Source organism: Diceros bicornis, chromosome X (assembly GCF_020826845.1).
Source record: "Diceros bicornis minor isolate mBicDic1 chromosome X, mDicBic1.mat.cur, whole genome shotgun sequence".
Classification (NCBI taxonomy): Eukaryota; Metazoa; Chordata; class Mammalia; order Perissodactyla; family Rhinocerotidae; genus Diceros; species Diceros bicornis.
Window position 1 is genome coordinate 65,558,913 of NC_080781.1, and position 27,420 is coordinate 65,586,332.

Below are 27,420 nucleotides of genomic sequence, written 5' to 3' on the forward strand. Positions count from 1 at the left end.
ACATAAATCAGATCATGCCACTTTTCAAAACCTGCTCCATACCATGGTGAGAATTTTTGAGCTAGGAAAAAGAGTGCAATTTTTTGGAATGCCTGTCTGTGGGGTTTAGGAGGAGAAAAAGATGCCAGAAAGGAGACAAAAAAGGAATAGTTGAGTGAGAACAAGTATAGTACAGTTTCACAGAAATCGAGGGATGAGAGGGTTACAAGAAGAGAGAGGTAGTAACAATGTTATGTATTGCAGAAGAGTTGAAGAACTTCCTGGTGCTCTATGAAAAAAATGTGAGGTAGAGAAAGAAGCCAGATTGCAAGGGGCTAAGGAGTGAAGCCAGCAGTGTCAAGCGTAGCTTCCTCTTGGAAGAAATTTGATTGTGACAGAAAGGAGTCAGTATATCAACCTGGGGGGATGTCAGAGCCCAGGAACGTTTTTTAGGATAGGAGAGAAATGCACATGTTTATAGACAGAGGGAAAGGAGTCTATGGGCCTGTAGGAATTGACTGACAGGCAAGATCATGACAGGATGGCAACATAAGGAGGTAATGGGACTTGTCCTGGGCTTTCATGGATAGGCAGTGGAAGGAAGACAGCAGGATACAGACTGGCCAGCTGACACCTTAAAATCTGGTCTCCAATTAGATGACCTGAAAATGGATTGTTCTATGTGTTCTTTTAGATCTAGCAACAGGTAGCTGAACACTTCAACACATGAGCATTGCTTCTAAACTGGAAACAGTGCCCTCATTTGGCACACAATGTGGCAAGATGATTCAACTATGGAGAAAGATAAATTGTTGCAAGAGGCTATGAAATTGGCAGCATATTCCTGAAGCAAATCTCACAGGGAGGCTGGACCCTTGTTCATGATTAACATGACTTGTTACATGTGACAAACTATGTCACTAATCTCAATTTTCCACATGCTTAATATCTACTTAAGTTGGGAAGAAACCCTTCCCAAAGCACTGGATTTGCCGTCAGAGTACTTGAAGTCAGAGGAGGTAGGTTGAATCTTGGCTCCAAAGTTTACTGATATGGTGACTCTGGGCGAGTTCCTTGACTCACTTTCCTCAACCATTATTGCTAAAAGTAGTTTTTGAACCAGCAAGGTCAGGTTGGGCTGTGCCACTTGTTTTGGCCATCTCCCCTATCTTCACATGCTGGCAGAAGCAGGCAGGAGGGAAAGCAAATACATTAAAAAGGCACTACCCTTGGGGCCGGCCCGGTGGCACAAGCCGTTAAGTGCACGCGGCCTGGGGTTTGCCGGTTCGGATCCCGGGTGTGCAGCTACGCACCGCTTGGCAAGCTATGCTGTGGCGGCGTCCCATATAAAGTGGAGGAAGATGGGCATGGATGTTAGCTCAGGGCAAGTCTTCCTCAGCAAAAAAAAAAAAAAAAAAGGAGGCTTGGCAAATGTTAGCACAGGGCTGATCTTCCTCACACACACACAAAAAAGGCACTACCCTTTTGGCTACCTTCTTTGTGCATTTCACAACCCGCCCACTGATGCCTTACCTGTACTGAATAGACTGATCCTTATTTTCACACCACTTCCTAATGTCTTTTCCTTGGAGAATGTTCTTGTTGAGAATGTGAACTCTAGAGTCAGACTGCTTGGTCTCAAATCCCAGCTCTACCACTTACCAGCTGTGATCCTGAACAATTTGCTTAAATGGTTAGTGCCTCAGTTCCCTCATCTGTAAGATGGGGATGACAACAGTATCTATCTCACATGGTGATTGTAAAGATAGAATAAGATGGTCCATGGCAAGTGCCTGTACAACAACGTCTGGCATTTAGTAAGCACTCAAATATTGGTTATTTGTTTTAAGAGCTATTATGCCAAATATTCCTTAATTTGGGGGAAAGTCTCCCCCAACTGTTATCCTCACCCCCATATCACTATTGCAAGAGTGCTGCTAGTAGCTTGAGGACAGATCCTTGGCTTTCAGACCTAGCCTTAAAAGAAATCAGACTTCTACTAAATATAGGGCAACTATATCATCCAAACTGGGACACTTTTCAGAGTGATAGAGAGTGCTATTAATAATTATGCCAGGACAACAGGCAGAAATGGGGACTGTCCTGGGCAAATGAAGACCTAAGGTCACTCAATTTAATAGGAAATGAAGACTAAATGTGAAAAACGTTGTATTTATCTCTACTGCATTAGTACAGGTACTAGGTATTTGGTAAGTACAAAAAGGGACAGTAGAGGTTTTGTGAGCTGTGGCTGAGAACAACAACTTTTGCCCCACCAGCTGCATAAAATTCCCAGAATGCAGTAAAACCTAATTAAACAGGATGGGACTGTCGAGACTGTTCATCCTTGCTGGATAAACCCTTTCTTGTTACACAAAAGGCTAATAAGTAGTATAAACAGGACTCTGCCAAATATTTATAATACTTAGGAGAACAAACTGTTTTTAACTACCCTCCAGTAGTGCAGAAACACCATTTGCACACAATTGTAATGCTGAGTAAAAATCAGTCTTATTCATTCATGAGAACAGGTTCCTTACGGACGTCAACAAGCCCGTTTGAATTTAGTGAGCCTAGTTTGAGCGGGTATGTATTTGAAATGATAAAACTGCATTTCTTTACATACATTATATAATATTATATAATGTATAATACATGATTTATGTATTAATATCGTTCTACTTTGACCCAATTAATGAGCTTTGACTGTACTGTATAATTAAATAGAGTAGGTAAAATAGAGCCATGAAACAAACTCCAATCACAAAAACACATATAAAGTTTTACTCATTGGCACCAGACATGATTTAATTGGAAATTCAAATTTTTTATTCTATTTTCAAAACATAAGTGCTTTTAAAAAAAGTCCAACGTGTCTTTTAGTATCACATGCTTAAAAAGAACAAAATATGAATCAAGTTTTCTAAAAAGTTGCTTTAAAAGTGAAATAGCATTGTTTGGGAAGCATAGTGATTGACAACTTAGTAAACCCAGAGAAATGCAGCCGTTAGTGTCAGTTTATGCAAATTAGCATGGAAGGGAGTGGTGGCTTTCACCTGTGCCACTCCAGATGTACTACCTGTGGTTGGGGTACACTTGCACTCAGTGAAAAGACAAACAGTTTCAGAACACGTTGTAAATTATCTTTATAAGTGACCAGAAGATCAGAAAGCTACTTACTGTGTGTTTCTATTTGCCATAAGAGAGATATTGAAAAGGTTGGCCATCCTCTCTTTGTTTCCACTATCTGTTTTCTATCATCCTACTATGCTCACTTATTCACATGTACTCATAAGATTGTCACTGGTTCTGTAAGAATTGTTTACGGAGTCCACCATCCCCATCCCCATCCTTGGAGAAAAATCTGAGGGAAAGGAGGGGATTGAAGTAGGAAGTTGTCTGAGTGCAAACAGGGAAATTAATAGAGTCTTGACACACAAATCAGGAGAAGAAAAGCGCTATGGACTGAATGTTTGTGTCCCTCCAAAATTCATATCTTGAAGCCTTAATCCCTAATGTGATGGTATGTGGAGGTGGGGGCCTTTGGGAGGTAATCAGAATTAGATGAAGTCACGAGGGTGGAGTCCCCAGGACAGGATTAGTGCCCTTATAAGAAGAGGAAGAGACCAGAGGTCTTGTTCTCTGCACCATGTGAGGACACAGCAAGAAGGCGGCCATCTGCAAACCAGGAAGAGGCTCTCACCAGCCACTGAACCTGCTGGTACCTTGATCTTGGACCTCCCAGCCTCCAGAAATCTGAGAAATAAATGTGTGTTGTTTAAGCCACCCAGTCTATGGTATTTTGTTATAGCAGCCTGAACTGACCAAGAAAGTTAGAAGAAACATTCCTCAAACAAGGAACCTAAACATGAGACCAGGGAAGAGGTCTTAAGGATTCCTCCACTACCCTTTGTGTGTCAGCCTGAGGTCACAGTCACACCCCACCCCTCAACACACACATACGCAACGCTTATATTTACCTACTTAGTCTGTCAAATGTAGATACAGATAGATATACAGACACACCAAAATTACTTACATTCAGAAAAATTCCCATGTATGCTTAGACATACACACAAATGCAAGTATTTATAAGAAACAGATATATGCCCACAGATACACAGATATGAACACTATAATCAGGAAGTGGAAATGTAAGTGAAAGAGTTTAAGAACAGATGAGAGGGCAGGGAGTTGGGGGGGGGGGGGTTGGATGCTGTAGAAAGTGACTAGGTGACTGAGACAATGACCAGGTGAGCACAAGGAAGGAGTGCTCAGTAAAGTAACTATAGACCAGACTGCTGGATTCCTGTCTGACAAAGATGGAGGCTTCAATTATTCTCTGTATTGTGTGTCGGCCCACTCTTCAGAGGCAAGGATTAGGTGCATAGAGCTCTCTTCAGGGCACTAACCCACCTGATTCCCTCTCTGCTGCCTAGGTGTAAGACACTACCCAGGCATCTTCTCTTCTTTCCCCTTCTTCTTTGGAATTGGGCTCCTGGCACCATTTCTCTGGATTATTCTGTATTTTCTGATACAAATACATCTCTGAGTACTAGCAATCTTCATAAAATGTGATTTCAAGTGTTAATACAGAAAGACTTAAATATACACATTGCATTTGCATTTTTTGATATTTCACCAAAGGGAGAATAGGAATTATATGTGCAGATACAGAGAAGGCAAAAGCAGAGACAATAATTTTACACAGAAAGGAGTTCATCACTCAGTGTGAGGCAACATGTGAGTAAAGAAGGGAACCATGATCTGGTACTCTCTTTTCCCAAGAAAAGGCACTTAGAATAAATATTTCCAATTTATAGCAGCATAAAATCCAACAATTTAGGGTTTACTCACTTAAAATAATGTCCTAAAGCACCCACCACTCAGTCACACAATGAAACCACACATAAGAAAAACCAAACTTTAGGAATAAGTTATTATTAATACCTGCTCCCCAAACAGGAGTTAGAAAACTAAGTTGGTAACAGACCTAGAGAATAAAAACACATGCAAACTTTTATGAACCATGAGAGAATTAAGGCCCACAATGAAGTCCCTGCGTGAGCACACGCCTCCAGGCAAGGGTTCACTTCTTCTAAAGCAGTTAGTTTATCAGAAAAGTTCGCTCTTCTTGGGAGGGATGGGATAGAAAGGGGCAGGGTGGGAGTGATCAGGTCATCACATTTCAGTTCCATGCAGGATCAATCAAGGCAGGAACCAGGTGTCAAAAGGCTCCCAGCAGCGAGGGTCCAAAGGCCTCATTGCATGGCACAGATGCTGTGGGGCAGGAACTCCTGCACGTAGGTGGCAGCTGCCTTGGAGAGGTAGGTCATGGTGCCAAACCTGCCACTGGGTGCACTGTCATACAGAAGAGTACAGATGCCAGACGCAGGATCCTTTGCCAACATGATATCATCTGCACCGAGGGTTTTCTGTTTGGTATTCAAGGGTGGGAGAACACAAGTGAAAGGAAAAATTACTAATCCTACTAATTAAAGTCCTAATTAGGATAACTCAGAGCTTTCTCCCCATCACCAACTAGTTGGATCTTAGGCTATTTAGCTAGGAAGGAATCAGAGTTATGCACAAAACAGTGAATATGAGTTTCTTTCTTTCTTTTTTTTTTTAAAGTTACCATGACTTTTATTTATTCATTTTTTTTGTAATTTTTTTTTTTTGGTGAGGAAGATCAGCCCTGAGCTAACATCCATGCTAATCCTCCTCTTTTTGTTGAGGAAGACCGACTCTGAGCTAACATCCACTGCCAATCCTCCTCCTTTTTTTCCCCAAAGCCCCAGTAGATAGTTGTATGTCATAGTTGCACATCCTTCTAGTTGCTGTATGTGGGATGTGGCCACACCATGGCCGGAGAAGCGGTGCATCAGTGCGCGCCCGGGATCCAAAGCCGTGCCGCCAGTAGCAGAGCACCCGCACTTAACCACTAAGCCACGGGGCCGGCCCTGAGTTTCCATACATGCATTTTTCACTAGATCCCCAAATCATATGAAATTATTTTTAAAGTATTAATTGTTTAGAATTTTTGAAAGTTAAATATACTAGTTAATTAAACGAGTTGTGCCTGTTAAGAGTCAAATGTTAATACTTACAAATCACCCTAGAGGGACTTTGGTCTGAATCTTTCTAATACTACTGATTTCAGCATGTATTATTTTATTTTGTATTTGATCACTATTTCTTTCTAAGTTGACTTAATTCAAACAGACCATAAGCTTCCCAAGTTAGAGTCTATGCCTAAAAGGGATCACATTTTCTGATATGTGGACTAACAGCAATCCTACAAATTTAAAATTAGGACTGTCCTAGAAAATCCTGGATACTTTTAATTTCTTTTGCATTCCCCCACAATGCCTAATAGAATGAAACACCTATTACATGTTTTGGAGACTTTCCTATTGACAATGGTGCATGTCCTTCACCTTATGTGTTCCTACTCTTAATCTAGGAAACATTCACAAAGCTTTCAATAAATAGTTTGCATTTTTAAATGTGGTTAATTTCCTGGGAGAAGATTTATTATGAAAATAAGAAAAATGTGGAATTAAAAGTTTCAATTTAATATTTTCCTATAGGTAAGCAACAAAAGTAAAAACAAAATAAACCAAACCAAAATCAGATCTTCTCTTTTCCTTAATAGTACAGAAAGGATATGCTACCCAATAGTGTCTTATTAAGTTTTTATTGCTACAAAAAGTAGTGTGATAAGAAGTTTGAAATATGATGAAAAGCATAAAATCCCCCTGAGTTCTAGGCAACTTTACCATCTAACACATCCACAATATACATGGTGAAAGACAGAGGTCGTCCTACAGCCTACTTCTTTTGCAAACACAGCTCAGAGCCACTACAAAGGGGGCCCAGAAAACAGCTATGAGGAAGAGGGCACAAGAAAGTGACCTTGGCTTCATGAAGAGCTCTGACTGCAGTCAGGTTAGTGTCAGACATCCCCTTTGAGAAAATAACAGGTTTTCCTACCTGTTCTTGAAGGAACAAGTCATTGGCAATATGCACTATTTTTTCCACAGCAATGATGCTTCCAATACTATGAATTTCAATATCTGCCATCATGGTGAGTACAAGGATGGCTTCAACCAGAAGCTGGCGGTACTCTGGCTGAGGTACACGATTCAGGACAGACTCCACATGAACAGAGAATTTAATCTCGCCTGGAGTCATCTGTGATAGAGAAAAAGAAAATCATATCCTAAGAGCCCATCATCCAAGAGGCATCAATCACCTATTCTGAAAGGCAGAAAAACACTGCAGCCAAGAGTGTTGCTTTGGTCTCCTTTAAAGTAACTGAGTGAGTAAATTGGTTCAGTCTTTTTGGAAGGCAATCTGGCAATGTATAACAAGAGTCATAAAAGTGTCAATGCCTTCTAACCCATAATCCTATTGCTGGGAGTTCATCCTAAGGAAATAATTCAAGAGAGGAAAAAAGCCCTATGTGCAAGAGTGTTTATAGTAGCATTAGTCACAAGCGTAAAAGTAGAAGTAACCTAGACATGGGAATGGTTGTATAAATAATGGCATATCATGGTATAGCAACTTCATGAGTTTTTATAGAGTCACTTAAAAGAATAAATATGATGACTGTGGATAAAGGAAAGATCTAAGTAGAACTTGAAATTATATATACATGATAATTAGAATTATGTAAAACATTTATATACTGTTAGATTAAAATGGGCATGAAAAAATATAAAGTTATTTTAGGGTGAAGGGGATTGAGGAATAATTTTTGGTAAAATTGTATTGAGTATATACTTTAGGGCAGCAACGTAGATTTGGAGTCCAAAGACCTGGGTTCAAGTCCTGTCTTTGTCAGTTACTAGTTCTATGGCCTTGGACAATTCATCTCTCTAAATTTGTTTCCTCATCTGTAAATCAGGAACTACAATCCCTTCCTTAGCTATTTCACATAGTTATGCTGAAGATCAAATTAAAGAATGTGTGAAGGTGCTTTGAAGACTCTTACAGGTGCCATTCAGGTATATATTATTATTAATTCTATAACATTTCAATCTTGCTTACAGGCAGAGAAAAGACAAACAGAGGACACAATGTTCTTTATTAGAGAAAAGGCCTTTAGGCAAGATGAAGGCCTGAAGCATAGCATTAGCTTTCTGTACCCTCTCCTCCAACCATTACCTGCAACAACTCCAGTGTTTTTGAGAATTTTCTACTATCCAAGCTTACTATTCCTAGCTTGCTACTTCTAGCTTCTTTGTTGATTTTGTATAAAAGCTATTTCTTTATAATTTCTGTGTGACTGGGCAAAAAGCGAAATATAAAAGCACTTGATAATAATCTATGCCTGTGGTTCATGGCGATGTTTTTCAATCATGGTTATATATCAGAATCATTCTAAGGATTTTTTTTTAAAGTACAGATGCTCAGGCCCCATCCCTGGAGATTCTAATCCACTAAATTGCAGAGGTTACTCTAACATATAGTTAGGGCTAAGGACCACTGGCTTATGATCTAATAGTCTACAAGCATCCTACCAAAGAAAGGTAGGGATGAGAAGGATAGGGACATGAAAAGTCATTCATTCTTAGATTTCTGTCTCATCTGCCCTCTCCAACTCTGACAACACTCACATAAACCAGGCTAACTTAATCAACCATTAAAAGAAGCTATCTCTATATAATTAATGTAATACATAATTATTCTCTAATATTCCCATTCTATTTTTTTAAAAACATTCTCTCCTTTCTTCAAATGCATTTCATGTTCAGTTGATTTATAAAAGTATAGAGTTGTTATTTTGAAAAGTGATCACTGAAATACTTTAGCCAGACAAGCTATCAATCACATAAATGTGAAAGACACAGAATCTTACCTCTCTAGTGGTTGAAGAAGGAAGAACAAAACCTTCCACAGAAAGTCCATGACACTGCAAAACAGAAAAAACACGTTGTCACCAAGGATATGCTGACAACTGGGAAGGTGTCAGGAGACACTTAGCATTTCTAGGTGTGCTTCACAGGGTAGATGCTGAGTAATCACAGGCCAGTGAAAGGCCCTGCAGCCCAAGTGTCCTTGCCAAGGGGTTGCTATTACTATGTGGCAAGACGGAGGGTGGGACTACAGGAGGCCCAAGGTTCATTCTCTACTTAGGGGAGTGGAAGGGATAGGGAAGGTCTACTTCTTGGGGTAGACTAGCCCCAAAGATTTAGATACCATGCTAAGTCATAGCGCCACCACAAATACAGTCATGCACCACATAATGATGTTTTGGTCAACAATGGACCACATATACAACCGTGGTCCCATAAGATTAGAACCATATAGCCTAGGTGTGCAGTAGGCTATACCATCTAGGTTTGTGTAAGTATACTCTATGATGTTTACACAATGACAAAATCACCTAATTACGCATTTCTCAGAATGTATCCGTGTCGTTAAGTGACACATGTCTGTAGGCTTTCAGAAAGATTTTTAGGCTGAAGAAAAATAAGATATGCATTTATCAGACATGCATAGTTACTACATTTTCTAGTTAAGCATCCCCTATCAGCACTCCTGATTCCCTCACCCTGCTCCATTTTTTCTACAGTACTTGTCATCTTTTAATATTCTATATAATTTACTTACTTATTATGTTTATTATTTATTGATTGTCTCTCTCTAGTAGAATGTAAGTTCCATAAGGACAGAGATTATTGTCTGCTTTGTTCTTTGCTGTATTGCTATTAACACCTAAGATATTGCCTAGTGCACAGCATCTGCTGTGCTATAGAAATAGCATATGAATGAATGATATTGTATCTTCCCTCTCACCATCAACTCAATTATTAAAATACAATGGGAATTAATAACTTAGATTTTAAATAAATCCAAACATTATACATTAAACCACAGATAAAGATTCCAATCCAACAGGTTTATCGACTCTACCAGACCGTTCCATTCCATGTTTCATACACCAAATACCAGTCTTTGTATAGAGAATTACCAGCCTTCAAACATATGTGTAAAGTGATTATGTTACATTCATACTCTGAACGGAATGGAATTAAAAAACAGAGGGCATTTGTTTTTCCTCTTACATTAGGATTCGAAGTCCAGGTTTTGATTTTGCCACAAGATACCCAATCTTCCCAGTCAGATTTAAATTTTCCTTCTCAGGCCGGCCCCGTAGCTTAGCGGTTAAGTGCATGCGCTCCGCTACTAGCGGCCCGGGTTCGGATCCTGGGTGTGCACCGACGCACTGCTTGTCCGGCCATGCTGAGGTGGCGTCCCACATACAGCAACTAGAAGGATGTGCAACTATGACATACAACTATCTACTGGGGCTTTGGGAGAAAAAGGGAAAAAAAGGAGGAGGATTGGCAATAGATGTTAGCTCAGGGCCAGTCTTCCTCAGCAAAATAAAGAGGAGGATTGGCATGGATGTTAGCTCAGGGCTGATATTCCTCACAAAAAAAAAATGTTCCTTCTCTTATATTCTCACAGCCTTGTGGTTTTGTACCTTTATCATAACACGTTTTGGCCTTGCATTATAGCTGCTATTTAAGAAGATAACTATGGATTAAATTCCTTAATGACAGAACAGATACCTTCTATGGTATCTGGGGTACAACAGCACCTACTATGTGTCTGTGAAATTGAACTGCCATAACCCAGGCATAACTGGAGAGATAAAGTACATACTTGTCACCACTGTGCTATACAAGTTAGACGGAAGGAAAGCAAGTTTTTGGTATTCTTGGAAAGAACGATCACCAGAGCTGACAGTCTGAGAAATCAACTTTCACCTTTCCAAAAGACCACCTGATTCCGTCCCTGGAAGAATAACAGTGTACTAAAGGGAGAAATATAACTAAAGGTTTTGAAGTCCTGGATGAAGCATTCTTCAGGTCCTTGCCAAGGGCAATAAAGAAAAAAGCGGCACCTAAGAGACTATGAATGAGACCTATGAATGAGTACGATGGTCTTCTTGGTCCTTTAAATCTGTTACAATCATAATGTGTGATGTCCCCTTAAATGTCTTTGGCAAACTAGGCCTTTGAAGGAAAAACAAAAATTGGTCATACCAACGGAGTGTTTGGACTATTAGCATCATTATGACTTTGTATTCATTTAGTACTTTTTATCCAAGAAAAATATAGGTAAGAGCTTCTTACAAACTTCCCAGATGCCACAGATGTTTTACTATAGTGACATTTTGTTATTAAGAGTACATTGCTACAAATAGCATTTCCACTCTACAATAGCTACAAAGAAAGTGAGCCCTTTATCACCAAATTCATTTCACTAGCAGCAAATGTATTGCAATGTCCCACAATGTCCAACTATGGCCAAAAGCAGAGAAGTGACAATTTTTGAAATCTAATTTATAAACACCATAGCAACAATAACAGAAAGAGACTAAATTGTCAAGAATGTCAAAACAACAAATCAACTGTTATATTTTTATGTTTCCTTAGGTTTTGTCCATATGAGCATATGACTTTTACATAATTGCAGTGATGTTACAGTCATGTCATATCTCAGCCAATAAGATTGAAGATTTCAAGGGGGAAAATAAGGAGACATCTACAATGTGTTATACTCACCTTCTGCAAAACTTTCCATACTTTTTGATAAAATCCAATTGGGACTCTGTTCAGTGCTCCATCCAGCCTTCTTCGGCGTTGCCATTGACCTTGACGACTATCTTTAGATGCCTGTTGACCATATGTACTAGGAAAAGACCCACTCCTTGGAGTCAAAGAGGTTCCAGGTGACTTGGGAGAAAAGGAGAAGAAAGAACGCACATCAAAAGTTATCTCGAGGAGATGTCATCATCATGGCAGCGTGAGAAGATCCTTTTGTCTGTCCTCTTCAATACACAGTGCGTAATACATCCAAAACCCAACAAAGGCTACAATGCCCAAAATACAAGGACACGGGAGAGATCCACACATTGGTACATACGAAGGTGGGTGGAATAGAGCACAGAGAGGAGACGAAATAGGGGAACAACAGAAGTGGGGCCTAAGACCCTGGACCACCGGCTGCAGCAGACGGGCCAGTCACCCCCAGACCCAGAGAACCCAGTGGGCAGCAGTGAAGGCACTCATATGACTCCAGCCAGTCATCTGCAGTGGTATCTGTGGTGACAGGGAGCACAGCAGCAGCAGAGGTGAAGTCTCATCATCCCAGGCCCCTGGGAGCTCAGACCCTGATAGCAGCAGCAGAGGCATGCACATGACACTGATACCCAACTACAGCAGCGCATATGGTACAAGGTTACAGGCAACAGCAAAGGTGGTGCCCTATGAACCCTGCTCCCTCCCTACCCTCCTCCTCTTGCCACCACAGGCAGAACTTCCAACCCAGGTGATTTCAGACGCAGCAGAGGTGTCAGCCATCCCTGTGCCCCCTGGCAGTGAAGCCAGCGACTGCAACACCAGCAACAGCAAGGCATCAGTAACCTCCAGAGGCACAGGCGGCAATGATGAGAGTACTGGTGACACTCCAAATAGAGGAGGTGGAGGGTGGATTGTGCAGATCCTCAAATATAGCCAGAGGCAGTTCAGGTAAGAGAAATAAAAAACTAGCACTATAGCGCTACCTACTGAGAAACTAAAGAAAGGCCTCTAATCTCTAATTGGTTGAAAAGATTGAATCAAAACAAACAAAGCTATTCTTAATAAGAAAAGCGTTTGCTATAACAAATGAGTCAGCAGAGGAATAACTCAGCTAGCACGACAAAAAGCCACCGTAACATGGCATCACAAAAAGAAAATAATAATTCTCCAGAAACCAAACATAAAGTCACGGAAGACTATGATCTAACTGATAAGGAATTAAAAATAGCTGTCATGAAGAAACTCAATGAGCTACAAGAAAACTCAGAAAGGCAGTTCAATGAACTCAGGAATAAAATCAATGACCAGAAGGAATACTTTAGTAAAGAGATCAAAACTCTAAAAAAGAACCAAACAGAAATTCTGGAGCTGAAGAACTCAATGAATGAGAGGAAGAATACATTAGAAAGCATTGGAAATAGAGCAGATCATATGGAAGAGAGAATTAGCAAGCTTGAAGCTAGAAACCTAAAAATCATGCATGTAGAAGAGGAGAGAGAACTAAGATTTTTAAAAAATGTAGGAATTCTATGAGCATTATCCAACTCCATTAGAAAGGGCAACTTAAGGATAATGGGTATTCCAGAGGAGAAGAAACAGAGAGGAGAGCAGACAGCTTATTTAAAGAAACAATAGCTGAGAACCTCCCAAACCTGGGGAAGGAACTGGATATACAAACCCATGAAACTCATAGAACATACAATTATCTCAATGCAAAAAGACTTTCTTCAAGACAACTGATAATAAAACTGTCAAAAGTCAATGACAAAGAAAAAATATCAAAGGCAGATAGGGGAAAAAAATAACTTAGAAAGGAACCTTCATTAGTCTATCAGCAGATTTTTAAGCAGAAACTCTACAGGCCAGGAGAGAGTGAAAAGATATATTCAAAATATTGAAAGACAAAAACTATCAGCCAGGAATACTCTATAAAGCAAAGTTATCTTTCAGACATGAAGGAGAAATAAAGTCTTTCCCAGACAAACAAAAGCTGAGGGAGTTCATTGCTACTAGACCTGTCTTACAAGAAATGTTGAAAGGAGCTCTCCTACCTGAAATGAAAAGGCAAAGGTATACAAAGCTTTGAGCAAGGTGATAAATAGAAAGAATCAGAAAGTTGCAACTCTATATTAGAATAGGTTAGTAAACATTTAATTATAACATAAAAGTTAAAGAGAAAGAAAGCATTAAATATATCTATAACCACTTCAATTTGGTAACAAACTCACAATACAAAAAAGGATAATCTGTCACAGCCAAAACATAGAAGAGGAAGAGGAAAAGGATAGAACCTGCATAGACAAATGAAGAGAAGATGCTATCAGCAGAAAAAGTACTATCTATCTTATCTATGAGACCTTTTATACAAACCTTATGGTAACCACAAAACAAAAATTCAGAGCAGAGTCACAAAACATAAAAAAAGAGGAAACTCAGAAAAGTATCATAGAAAACCACCAAACGGAAATCACAGATAGAAACACAAGGAAAAAGAAACCATGGAAGTAGAAAGATATAATGGCAGTATTAAGCCCTCATATATCAATAATTAAATATAAATGGGTTAAATTCACCAATCAAAAGACACAGAGCAGATGGATGGATTAAAAAACAAGACCCAACAATATGCTGCCTCCAGGAGACCCATCTCAGCTCTAAAGACAAACATAGGCTCAAAGTGAAGTGATGGACGATGATACTCCAAGCAAATGGCAACCAAAAGAAAGTGGATATAGCCAAACTCATATCAGACAAAATGGACTTCAGGCCAAAGAAAGTAACAAGAGACAAAGATGGACATTATATAATGATAAAGAAGACATAACATTTATTAATATATATGCACCTAACATAAAGAACACCAAAGTATAAAAAGCAATTGTTAACAGACCTAAAGGGAGAAATTAACAGCAACACAATACTAGTAGGGGAGTTTAATATTCCCCTTACATCAGTGGATAGGTCATCCAGACAGAAAGTCAACAAGAAAACATCAGTCTTAAATCAAACAACAGACCATATGGACTTAATAGACACAAATAGAACATTCTATCCCAAAGCAGCAGAATACACATTCTTCTCAAATGCACATGGAACATTCTCAAAGACAGATCATATGTTGGGAAACAAAACAAGTCTCAATAAATTTAAGAAGACTGAAATCATACTAAGCATCTGTTCCAACCACAGTGGTATGAAACTAGAAGTCAACTACAAAAAGAAAGCTGGAAAAGTCACAAACATGTAGAGACTAAACAACATGCTACTGAGCAACAATTAGATTAACAAAAAAATCAAAGGAGAAACCAAAAACTACCTGGAGACAAATGAAAATTTAAACACAACATACCAAAATCTATGGGATTACAACAAGAGTGGTACTAAGAGGGAAGTTTATAGCAATATTCTTCCCTGAAAAAACAAGAAAAACCTCAAATAAACAATCTAATACTATACATAAATGAACTAGAAAAAGAAGAACGAATGAAACCCAAAGTTAGTAGGAGGGAAATAATAAAAATCAGAGTGGAAATAAATGAAATAGAGACTAAAAAGACAGTAAAAAAGATCAATAAAACTAAAAGCTGGTTCTCTGAAAAGAAAAAGAAAATTGACAAAATTTATCTAGAATCACTAAGAAAAAAAGAGAGAAGACTCAAATAAATAAAATCAGAAATGAAAGGGCAGAAATTACAATGGATACTACAGAAATACAAAAGATTATAAGGATACTATGAAAAGCTATATGGCAAAAAAATGGGACACCTACAGGAAATGGATAAATTCTTAGAATCATAAAACCTCCCAAAACTGAATCAAGAAGAAATAGAGAATCTGAATACACCAATCATAAGTAAGGAGATTGAAACAGTAATCAAAAACCTCCCCCAAAACAAAAGTCCAGGACCAGATGACTTCTCTGGTGAATTCTACCAAACATTCAAAGAAGATTTAATACCTATTGTTCTCAAACTCTTCCAAAAAATTGAAGAGGAGGGCACATTTCCTAACTCATTTTACAAGGCCAACATTACCCTGATACCAAAACCAGACAAGGACAACACAAAAACAGAAAATTACAGGCCAATATCGCTGATGAACATAGATGCAAAAATCATCAACAAAAAATTAGCAAAACGAATACAACAATACATTAAAAGGATCATACAACATGATCAAGCAGGATTTATTCCAGGGATGCCAGGATGGTTCAAAATCTGAAAATCAACCAACAAGATACACTACTTTAACAAAATGAAGAATAAAAATCATATGATCAAACAAGTCTCCATAAATTTAAGAAGACTGAAATAATACCAAGCATCTTTTCTGACCACAACGCTATGAAACTGGAAATCAACTATAGGAAGAAAATCAGAAAAGCCACAAATACGTGGAGATTAAAACAAAATGCTACTGAACAACGACTGGGTCAACGAAGAAATCAAAAAATACCTGGAGACAAATGAAAATGAAAATACGACATGCCAGAATTTATGGGATACAGCGAAAGCGGTTCTGAGAGGGAAGTTTATAGCAATACAGGCCTATCTCAACAAACAAGAAAAATCTCAAATAAACAATCTAACAATGCACCTAAAGGAACTGGAAAAAGAAGAACAAACAAAGCCCCAAATCAGTAGAAGAAGGGAAATAATAAAAATCAGAGCAGAAATAAATGAAATAGAGACTAAAAAAATAATAGAAAAAATTAATAAAACCAAGAGCTGGTTCTTTGAAAAGATAAACAAAATTGACAAACCTTTAGCTAGACTCACCAAGAAAAAAAGAGAGAAGGCACAAATAAGTAAAATCAGAAATGAAAGAGGAGAAGTTACAACAGACACCTCAGAAATACAAAGATTATAAGAGAATACTATGAAAAGCTATATGCCAACCAATACGACAATCTGGAAGAAATGGATAAATTCTTAGAATCATACAACCTTCCAAAACTGGATCAAGAAGAAGTAGAGAAGTTGAATAGACCAATCACCAGTAAGAGATTCGAAACAGTAATCAAACACCTCCCCAAAAATAAAAGTCCAGGACCAGATGGCTTCCCTGGTGAATTCTACCAAAGATTCAAAGAAGACTTAATACCTATCCTTCTCAAACTCTTCCAAAAAATTGAGGAAGGGGGGAAGCTCCCTAACTCATTCTATGAAGCCGACATTACCCTGATACCAAAACCAGACAAGGATAACACACAAAAAAAGAAAATTACAGGCCAATATCACTGATGAACATCGATGCAAAAATCCTCAACAAAATACTAGCAAATCGCATACAACAATATGTTAAAACGATTATACACCACGATCAAGTGGGATTTATTCCAGGTATGCAGGGATGGTTCAACATTCGCAAATCAATCAACGTAATACACCACATTAATAAAATGAAGAATAAAAATCACATGATCATCTCAATAGATGCAGAGAAAGCATTTGACAAGATACAGCATCCATTTATGATAAAAACTCTGAATAAAATGGGTATAGAAGGAAAGTACCTCAAGATAATAAAGGCCATATATGACAAACCCACAGCTAACATCATCCTCACTGGTGAAAAACTGAAACCCATCCCTCTAAGAACAGGAACCAGACAAGGATGCCCACTGTCACCACTCCTATTTAACATAGTACTGGAAGTCCTAGCCAGAGCAATCAGGCAAGAGAAAGAAATAAAAGGGATCCAAATTGGAAAGGAAGAAGTGAAACTGTCACTATTTGCAGATGATATGATTTTATATATAGAAAACCCTAAAGAATCATCCAAAAAACTTTTAGAAGTAATAAACGAATACAGTAAAGTTGCAGGATACAAAAGCAACATACAAAAATCAGTTGCATTTCTATACACTAACAACCAAGTAGTAGAAAGAGAAATTAAGAATACAACCCCATTTACAATTGCAACAAAAAGAATAAAATACCTAGGAATAAACTTAACCAAAGAGGTGAAAGATCTGTACACGGAAAACTATAAAACATTGCTGAAAGAAATTGAAGAAGAGACAAAGAAATGGAAAGATATTCCGTGCTCTTGGATTGGAAGAATTAACATAGTTAAGATGTCCATACTTCCTAAAGCAATCTATAGATTCAAAGCAATCCCTATCAAAGTTCCAACAACACTTTTCACAGAAATAGAACAAAGAATCCTAAAATTTATATAGAACAACAAAAGACCCCGAATAGGTAAAGGAATCCTGAGAAAAAAGAACAAAGCTGGAAGTATCACACTCCTTGATTTCAAAATATACTACAAAGCTAGAGTAACCAAAACAGCATGGTACTGGCACAAAAACAGACACACAGGTCAATGGAATAGAATCGAAAGCCCAGAAATAAACCCACACATCTATGGACAGCTAATCTTTGACAAAGGAGCCAAGAACATACAATGGAGAAAAGAAAGTCTCTTCAACAAATGGTGTTTGGAAAACTGGATAGCCACGTGCAAAAAAATTAAAGTAGACCTTTACCTTACACCATACACAAAAATTAACTCAAAATAGATTAAAGACTTGAATGTAAGACCTGAAACTATGAAACTTCTAGAAGAAAACATAGGCAGTACGCTCTTCGACATCGGTCTTAGCAACATATTTTCAAGCACCATGTCTGACCAGTCAAGAGAAACAATAGAAAAAATAAACAAATGGGACTACATCAAACTAAAAAGCTTCTGCACAGCAAAGGAAACCATCAACAAAACGAAAAGACAACCTAACAATTGGGAGAAGATATTTGCAAACTATACATCTGATAAGGGCTTAATCTCCAAAACATATAAAGAACTCATGCATCTCAACAACAAAAAAACTAACAACCCAATTAAAAAATGGGCAAAAGACCTGAACAGACATTTCTCCAAAGAAGATATACAGATGACCAACAGACACATGAAAAGATGTTCAAAATCATTAACTGTCAGGGAAATGCAAATCAAAACTACGATGAGATATCACCTCACGCCCGTCAGAATGGCTGTAATTAACAAGACAGGAAACAACATGTGTTGGAGAGGATGTGGAGAGAAGGGAACTCTCATACACTGCTGGTGGGAGTGCAAACTGGTGCAGCAACTATGGAAAACAGTATGGAGAGTCCTCAAAAAATCAAGGATAGAACTAGCTTATGATCCAGTTATCCCACTGCTGGGTATCGATCCAAAGAACTTGAAAACACCAATGTGTAAACATACATGCACCCCTGTGTTCATTGCAGTGTTATTCACAACAGCCAAGACTTGGAAGCAACACAAGTGTCCATCAAGGGATGAATGGATAAAGAAGATGTGGTATATATACACAATGGAATACTACTCAGCCATAATAAACGATGAAATCCAGCCATTTGTGACAACATGGATGGACATTGAGGGTATTATGTAAAGTGAAATAAGTCAGAGGGAGAAGGTCAAATACCGTATGATTTCCTTCATTAAGTAGTAGATAATAACAATAATAAACAAACACATAGAGACTGAGATTGGATTGGTGGTTACCAGAGGGCCGAGGGGAGGGAGGAGGGCAAAAGGGATAATTCGGCACGTGTGTGGTGATGGGTTGTAATTGGTATTTGAGTGGTGAACATGATGTAATCTATGCAGAAATAGAAGTATAACGATGTACACCTTAAATTTATACAATGTTATAAAGCAATGTTACTGCAATAAACAAAAATTAAAAAAAATCATATGATCATCTCAATAGATTCAGAAAAAGCATTTGACAAGATTCAGCATCCATTTATGACAAAAATTCTGAATAACATGGGTATAGAAGGACATTACCTCAACATAATAAAGGCCATATATGACAAACCCACAGCTAATATTATACCTAACAGTGACAAACTGAAAGGTATCCCTCTACGAACAGGAACAAGACAAGGATGCCTACTCTTGCCACTCCTATGCAACAAAGTATTCAAAGTCCTAGCCAGAGTAATCAGGCAAGAAAAAGAAATAAAAGGGATCCAAATTGGAAAAGAAGAAGTAAAACTCACTATTTGTGGATGACATGATTTTATACATAGAAAATCCTAAAGAATCCACCAAAAAACTATTAGGAACAACAAACAAATACAGTAAAGTTGCAAGATACAAAATCAATATACAGAAAGCTCTGGCATTTCTATACACTAATAATGAACTATCAGAAAGAGAAATTAAGAAAACAATTCCATTTACAATTTCATCAAAAAGAATAAAATATCTAGGAAAAATTTAACCAAGGAGGTGAAAGACCCGTACAGTGAAAACTCTAAGACATTGTTGAAAGAAATCGAAGACAGAAAGAAATGGAAAGATAATCTATGCTCATGGATTGGAAGAATTAACATAGTTAAAATGTCCATATTGCCTACAGCAATCTACAGATTCAATGCAATCTCTATCAAAATCTCAATGACAGTTTTCATGGAAATAGAACAAAGAATCCTAAAATTTACGTGGAACAACAAAAGACCCCAAATAGCCAAAGTAATCCTGAGAAAAAAGAACAAAGCCGAAGGTGTCACACTCCTCGATTTCAAACTATACTGCAAAGCAATAGTAATCAAAACAGCATGGTACTGGCAGAAAAACAGACACACAGATCAGTGGAACAGAATTGAGAGCCCAAAAATAAACCCACCCATCTATGAACAGCTAATTTTTGACAAAGGAGCCAAGAACATACAATGGAGAAAGGAAAGTCTCTTCAAGAAATTGTGCTGGGAAAACTCAACAGCCACATGCAAAAGAGTGTGACTAGACCACTATCTTACACCATACACAAAAATTAACTCAAAATGGGTTAAAGACTTGAATGTAAGACCTGAAACCATGAAACTCCTGGAAGAAAACATAAGCAGTATGCTCTTTGACATCGATCTTAGCAATATCTTTTTGGATATGTCTACTCTGGCAAGGGAAACAAAAGCAAAACTAAACCAATGGGACTAAATCAAACTAAAATGCTTTTGCACAGCAAAGAAAACCATCAACAAAATTAAAAGACAACCTACTGACTGGGAGAAGATATTTGCAAATAATATATCCAATAAGAGGTTAATATGCAAAATACATAAAGAACTCATATAACTCAACAACAGTAAAACAAACAACCTGATTAAAAAATGGATGAAGGATCTGAATAGACATTTGTCCAAAGAAGATATACAGATGGCCAACAGGCACATGAAAAGATGTTCAACATCACTAATTATTAGGGAAATGCAAATCAAAATCACAATGAGATATCACTTCACACCACTCAGAATGGCTATAATTAACAAGATAAGAAGTAACAAGTGTTTGGAGAGGATTTGGAGAAAAGGGAACCCTTGTATACTACTGGTGGGAATGTAAATTGGTGCAGCCACTATGGAAAACAGTATGGGGATACCTCCAAAAATTAAAAATAGAACTGCCATATGATCCAGCTATATATCCAAAGAACACAAAAGCACTAATTTGAAAAGATATATGCACCTCTACATTCACTGCAGCATTATTTACAATAGCCAAGACTTGAAAACAACCTAACTGCCCATCAACAGATGAATGGATAAAGAAGATATGGTGTGTATATATATATAAAATGGAATATTGCTGAGTCATAAAAGAGATGAAATCTTGCCATATGCAACAACATGGATGGACCTCGAGGGTATCATGCTAAGCAAAATAAGTCAGATGGAGAAAGACAAATACCATATGATTTCACTCAGATGTGGAAGATAAAAAAAACAATGACAACAAACACAGATACAGAGAACGGACTGGTGGTTAGCAGTGGGGAGGGTAAAACGGTAAAAGGGACATTTGTATGGTGATGGATGGAAACTAGACTTTTGGTGGTGAACATGATGTGGTGTACACAGAAATCGAAATATAATGATGTACACCTGAAATTTATATAATGTTATAAACCAATGTTACCTCAATAAAAAAAAGAGGAAGAGAGACCAGAGTTTGCTTGCTCACCCATGCATACACACTCTTTCTCCTTCTCCACTGTGTGAGGCTACAGAGAGAAGGCAGCTGTCTGCAATCCAAGAAAAGCAACCTCACCAGAAACCAAACCTTCAGACCTTGATCTTGGACTTCCCTGCCTTCAGAACTACAAGGAATAAATTTCTGTTGTTTAAGTCAAAAAAGGAATTATCTCTGTTCCTCTGTAAAGTATTATATAGCACAGTGAATAATAAACATACTCTGCAGAATTATAAACCACAAATTAAGTGTAACACCCAAGAGGTTACAATGAAGCTAGCAGACTTATGAGTAGCTAGCAGCAATGTAAACTGGTAAAATCTTTTTAGAAAGCAGTAGTGATACATAAGAAGAGCCATAAAAATACTGATGACCTGGGAGGTCTTACCTCTTTCCCTGGTTATCTCTGTTAAACTCCTAGCTGTCTATGGCTTAGTTTGTTGCTCTCATGGACTATAACATAAGCCTCAATCAATTTAAAAGAATTGAAATCACATAAAGTGTGTTCTCTGACTATAATGAAATTAAATTAGAAATCAATAACAGAAGGAAATTTGGGAAATTTACAAATATGTAGAAACTAGACAACACACCCCTAAATAACCAGTGGGTTAAGGAAGAAATCACAAGGAAAATTAGAAAACACTCTGAGATGAATGAAAATGAAAACACAACATACCAAAACTTAGGGGATGCAGCTAAAACAGTGCTTAAAGATAAATTTAATGCTTGTATTACAAAAGAAAAAAGATTGGGCCAGCCCCGGTGGCCTAGTGGTTAAGTTTCACACTCTCTGCTTTGGAGGCCCAGATTCAAATCCTGGGCGTGGACACCACTCGTCTGTCAGTGGCCATGCTGTGGCGGTGGCTCACATACAAAAAAAAAAGAGGAAGATTGGCAGTGCATGTTAGCTCAGGGAAAATCTTCCTCAGCAAATAAAAAGAAAAAGAAAAAAGATCTCAAATCAATAACCAAACCTTCCACCTTAAGACAATGAAAAAAAGAAGAGCAAACTAAACGGAAAAGAAGAAGGAAGAAAATAATAAAGATTAGAGGAGACAGAAATAAAATAGAGAATAGGAAAGCAATAGAGAAAACCAATGAAACCAAAATTTGTTTCTCTGACAATAAATATCAACAAAACTGAGAAATATTTAGCTAGACGGACCAAAGAAAAAAACAACAAAAACAAAGAGGAAAGACTCAGTGTATTAAAATCTGGATAGAAAGAGGGGACATCACTTCTGACCTTAAAGAAATAAAAAGGATTATAAGGTTATACCATCGGCAGCCATATGACAACAAATTACTTATCTTAGATGAAATGGACAAATTCCTAGAAAGACACAAATTACTCAAACTGACTCAAGAAGAAACACAAAATCCGAATAGACCTATAACAAAGATATCAAATTAGTAATTACAAAACTTCCCACAAAGAAAAGGTCAGGCACAGATGGCTTTACTGGTTAATTCTACCAAACATTTAAAGAAGAATTAGAATCAGTTCTTCACAAACTCTTCCAAAAAAGAAGAGGAAGGAACTTCCCAACTCATTCTTTGAGGCCAGTATTACTCTTATACCAAAATCAGACAAAGACGTCACAAGAAAATTACAGATCAATATCCCTTATGAACACAGGTACAAAACTCCTCAACAAAGTACTAGCAAACCAAATTCAGTAACACATAAAAACGATTATGCATCATGATGAAGTTAGGATTTATTACAGGAATTCAAGGTTGTTTTAATATTTGGAAATCAATTAACATAATACACCATTATCAATAGAATAAAGGATAAAAACCACATCATCCTAATAGATGCAGAAAAACATTTAATAAAATCTAACATCCTTTCATGATAAAAATACTTAACAAACTAAGAACAGAGGGGAACTTCCTCAATCTAATAAAGGGTACCTACAAAAAACCCACAGTTGACATCACAATGAATGGTTGAAGACTGAATGTTTTTCCTCCTAAGATCAGAACAAGACAGAGACGTTTACTCTTGCTACTTCTATTCAGCATCGTACTGGAGGTTCTACTTAGGGCTATTAAACAAGAAAAGAATTAAAAGTCATCCAGAGTGGAAAGGAAGAAATAAAATTATCTCTATTTTCAGATCACATAATCTTGTACATAAGGAATTCACTAAAAAACAATTAGAACAAATGAGTTCAGTAAAGTTGCATGATATAAGATCAATATACAAAAATCAATTGTATTTCTAAACAGTAGCACTCAAAAATTTGACAATGAAATTAAGAAAACAATTCCATTTAAAGCATCAAACAAACAAGCAAACACATAGATACAGAGAACAGATTGGTGGTTACCAGCGGGGAAGGGAGTGGGGGGAGGGCCAAAGGGGTAAAGGGGCACATGTGTATGGTGACGGATGGCAACTAGACTTTTGGTGGTGAAGACGATGCAGTCTATACGGAAGTCGAAATATAATGATGTACACCTGAAATTTATACAATGTTATAAATCAATGTTATCTCAATAAAAAATAGCATCAAAAAGAATAAAATACTTAAGAATAAATTTAATGAAATAAGTGTAAAACATATACTTTGAAAACTACAAAACATGTTGAAAGAAATTAAAGACCTAAATAAATTGAAAGAAATGCTATGTTCACAGATCAGAAGGCTTAACATTGTTAAGATGGCAATACTCTCAAAACTGATCTACAGATTGAACACAGTCTTCATCAAAATCCCAACTGGAGTCTCTGCAGAAACTGACAAGCTTATCCTAACATTCATATGGAAATTCAAGGGACCCATGATAGCTAATGCAATCTTTAAAAAGAAGACCAAAGTTGGCAGAACTCACAATTCTCAATTTCAAAACTTATTACAAAGCTACAATAGTCAAGACCGTCTCATATAGGCATAGGCTAGGTATGTAGATCAGTGAAATAGAATTGGGAGTTTAGAAATAAAACATTACATTTTTGTCAATTCATTTTCAACAATGGTGCCAAGAAAACTAAATGGGGGAAAGATAGTCTTTTCAAGAAATGATGCTGGGACAACTGGATATTTACCTGCAAAAGAATGAAGTTGGACCCCTCCTTACCTCAAATACACAAAAATTAAGTTCACATGGGTTGTTGTGAAGAAAAGAATTAACACAACAGGCCAGAAGTAATATTCTTGGAAAGGCCTGCTTACAAGATTAGCCCTTGGCTGGCATTTGGAAACCTGGATTTTGGGAGGGTTCCCACCATTCCTAGAATTGATAACAGTGGCTTGCTGTGTCTAAACTGTTTGTGCAAACACTATGGTTTATGTTGAACACTTGCTTTCCCTCTAGGAGTCTGGAGTTTTGGTACATGCCAGACAGAGGCTGTTTATGTGACCAGCCCCCACTAAAAACCCTGGGTGCTGAGTCTTTAATGAACTTCCCTGGTTGGCAATATTTCATACATGTTATCACTCATGTCACCAAATGACTCATTGCAGGGGGAATTAAGTGCATCCTGTGTGCTTCCACTGGGAGAGAACTCTGGTGCCTGTTTTCCCTAGACTTTGTCTAATGTACCTTTTCCCTTTGCTGATTTTGCTTTGTATTATTTTGCTATAATAAATTATAGCTGTGAGTCCTCCTAGTGAGTCATCAAATCTGGGGGTGGTATTAGGGACCTCCAAACATAATCATAGACCTAATTATAAGAGCTAAAACTATAAAACTCTGAAAACAAAAAATAGGGATAAACCCTTGTGACATTGGGTTAGGCAAAGTCTTCTTAGGTGTGACACTAAAAGGAAAAAATAGATAAATTGGACTTCATCAAAATTAAAACTTCTGTTCTTCAAATGATACTATCAAGAAAGTAAATTCTGTGCTTGATGGTCTCTAGAAGGAAAAAAAAAAAGAAAGTGAAAAGACAACCCATAGTGGTCTGAAAATATTTGCCAATCACATACCTGAGAAGGGACTTGTATCCAGAATATATAAAAAACCTTTACAACTCAACAAAAAGACAACCCAATTAACAAATTGGCAAAGGATCTGAATGGACATTTCTCCAAAGAAGATAAACAAATAGCCAATAGACACATGAAAAGATGCTCAATATCATAAGCCATTAGGGAAATGCAAATCAAAATTACAATGAGATACCACGTCACATCCGCTAAAATGGCTAGAATCAAAAAGATGGACAATAGCAAGGGTTGACGAGGATATGAAGAAATTGAAAATCTCATACATTGCTAGTGGGAATGCAAAATGGTGCAGCCCCTTTGGAAAACAGTTTGGCAGTTCCTCAGAATGCTAAACATAGTTACCAAATGACCCAGCACTTCCACTCCTAGATATATATCTAAGAGAAATGAAAACATATGTCCACACAAAAACTTGTACCTGAAGGTTCATAGCAGCATTATTCATAATAGCCAAAAACCAGAAACAATCCAGATGTCCATTAACCGATGAACGGATAAATAAAATGTGCTATCAATACAATAAGATATTATTCAGCAATACAAAGGAATGAAGTAATGATACATGCTACAACATAATGATCTTTGAAAAACTGATCTAAGTGAAAGATGAAATACAGTGGGGAAAGTGGTTCTTTGACAGTTTAGATTCAGAAATAAACATAACTAGAAAGAATAGAAATATTTTCTGAGAAAAGAACTTCTCACATTTTAATTTGGGCCAAATGCCTATTATCACCAACCATTGCTATGTAAAAGAGAAAAGTATCCCAAGACATTTCTATTGACCAGTGACTATCACACTGATGTACCAAGTAGATGAACTGCCATTTGATTTATCTTCATTGTCTTTGTCTCCACCATCAAGATGGTAGCCTGCTGATAGTGGGGTCAAACCACAAAGGGTATTCAGATGATTTTCCAAAACTAAATATCAATAGTTTTGAGTTTTTAGATGAATGTCTCTAAGCCTCTGTCCTCCTTTATTAATGTGGATATGACAGAGTTGGCCAAGTCTTACTATACTAATTCATTACGGGGTATTTGGTTAAGGTCAAAAGAAATAACAATATTGTTTCCAATAGTTTTCTATTTTTTGTTTGGTTGTCATCTGGCCTTAATCTCTTCAGCCTAAGAGATCTGAAATCATAGGCCATTATGAATCATTGATTCAAACCAAGGAAATTTAATCAGAGATCAGTTTTCCTAAACTGTAAGCTTCATGAGGGCAAGGACCACACCTGTTTTGTTCACTATTGTATTTCCAGTGCCTGGCATAAAATTGGCACTCAATTAATATTTACTAAATGGATTAATAATCAGAAGAATACGTAACCCAGTGGTTTTCAAACTTAAAAGTGTGTCAGAATCACCTAGAAAGCTTATTAAAACACAGATTGCTGGGCCTCACCCCAGCCTTTCTGATTCAGTAGGCCTAGGGTGGGGACCACGAATTTACATTTCTAAGAAATTCCCAGGGGATGCTGATGCTGTCTAGTAGAGCGCCTGGCGCATAGCTGGTATGCAATTAATTATATTAATTGAAAGAATAAACAGATACTTAACAAATACTTATTAAATTGAATTTTGTTTTCTGAAATGGAAAAGAGGTTGGAGTTGAAGCCCCTTCTCTGCCTTTTTGGGAAAGTAATGAAAAGATTTCACTCCCACACATGAAACTGATTTATACTTATTTTAGTTTTTGATTCATTGTGTTTTTCTTTTCAGTCAATCAGTATATGTCATGATTTAAATAACAGCATATTCAAAGCACTTGTGAATGGTATACAATACAAGATGACAGCAGTTACCAGAAAAGACAGTGACATCAAACCTACACCCAGGAGATGACCACCATTGGAGTATGAAAAAATATTGAGAAA

At 37.4% G+C, this 27,420-nt stretch overlaps 1 protein-coding gene across 5 annotated transcripts in view; it reads right to left on the bottom strand.

Moving 5' to 3' along the window:
- Positions 1–2,770: 2,770 nt before the first annotated feature.
- Positions 2,771–27,420, bottom strand: part of PHKA1 (phosphorylase kinase regulatory subunit alpha 1) — a 127,464-nt gene continuing 102,814 nt past the window's right edge. For all 5 annotated transcript variants that reach the window (XM_058536192.1, XM_058536194.1, XM_058536193.1 and 2 more), the window contains 4 exons: positions 11,565–11,735; positions 8,846–8,899; positions 6,976–7,176; positions 2,771–5,414 (listed from right to left, as the gene is read on the bottom strand). In XM_058536192.1, coding sequence (XP_058392175.1) covers positions 5,241–5,414; positions 6,976–7,176; positions 8,846–8,899; positions 11,565–11,735 — 600 coding nt within the window. In that variant the 3' untranslated portion in view covers positions 2,771–5,240. The remainder of the gene's footprint in view (positions 5,415–6,975; positions 7,177–8,845; positions 8,900–11,564; positions 11,736–27,420) is intronic.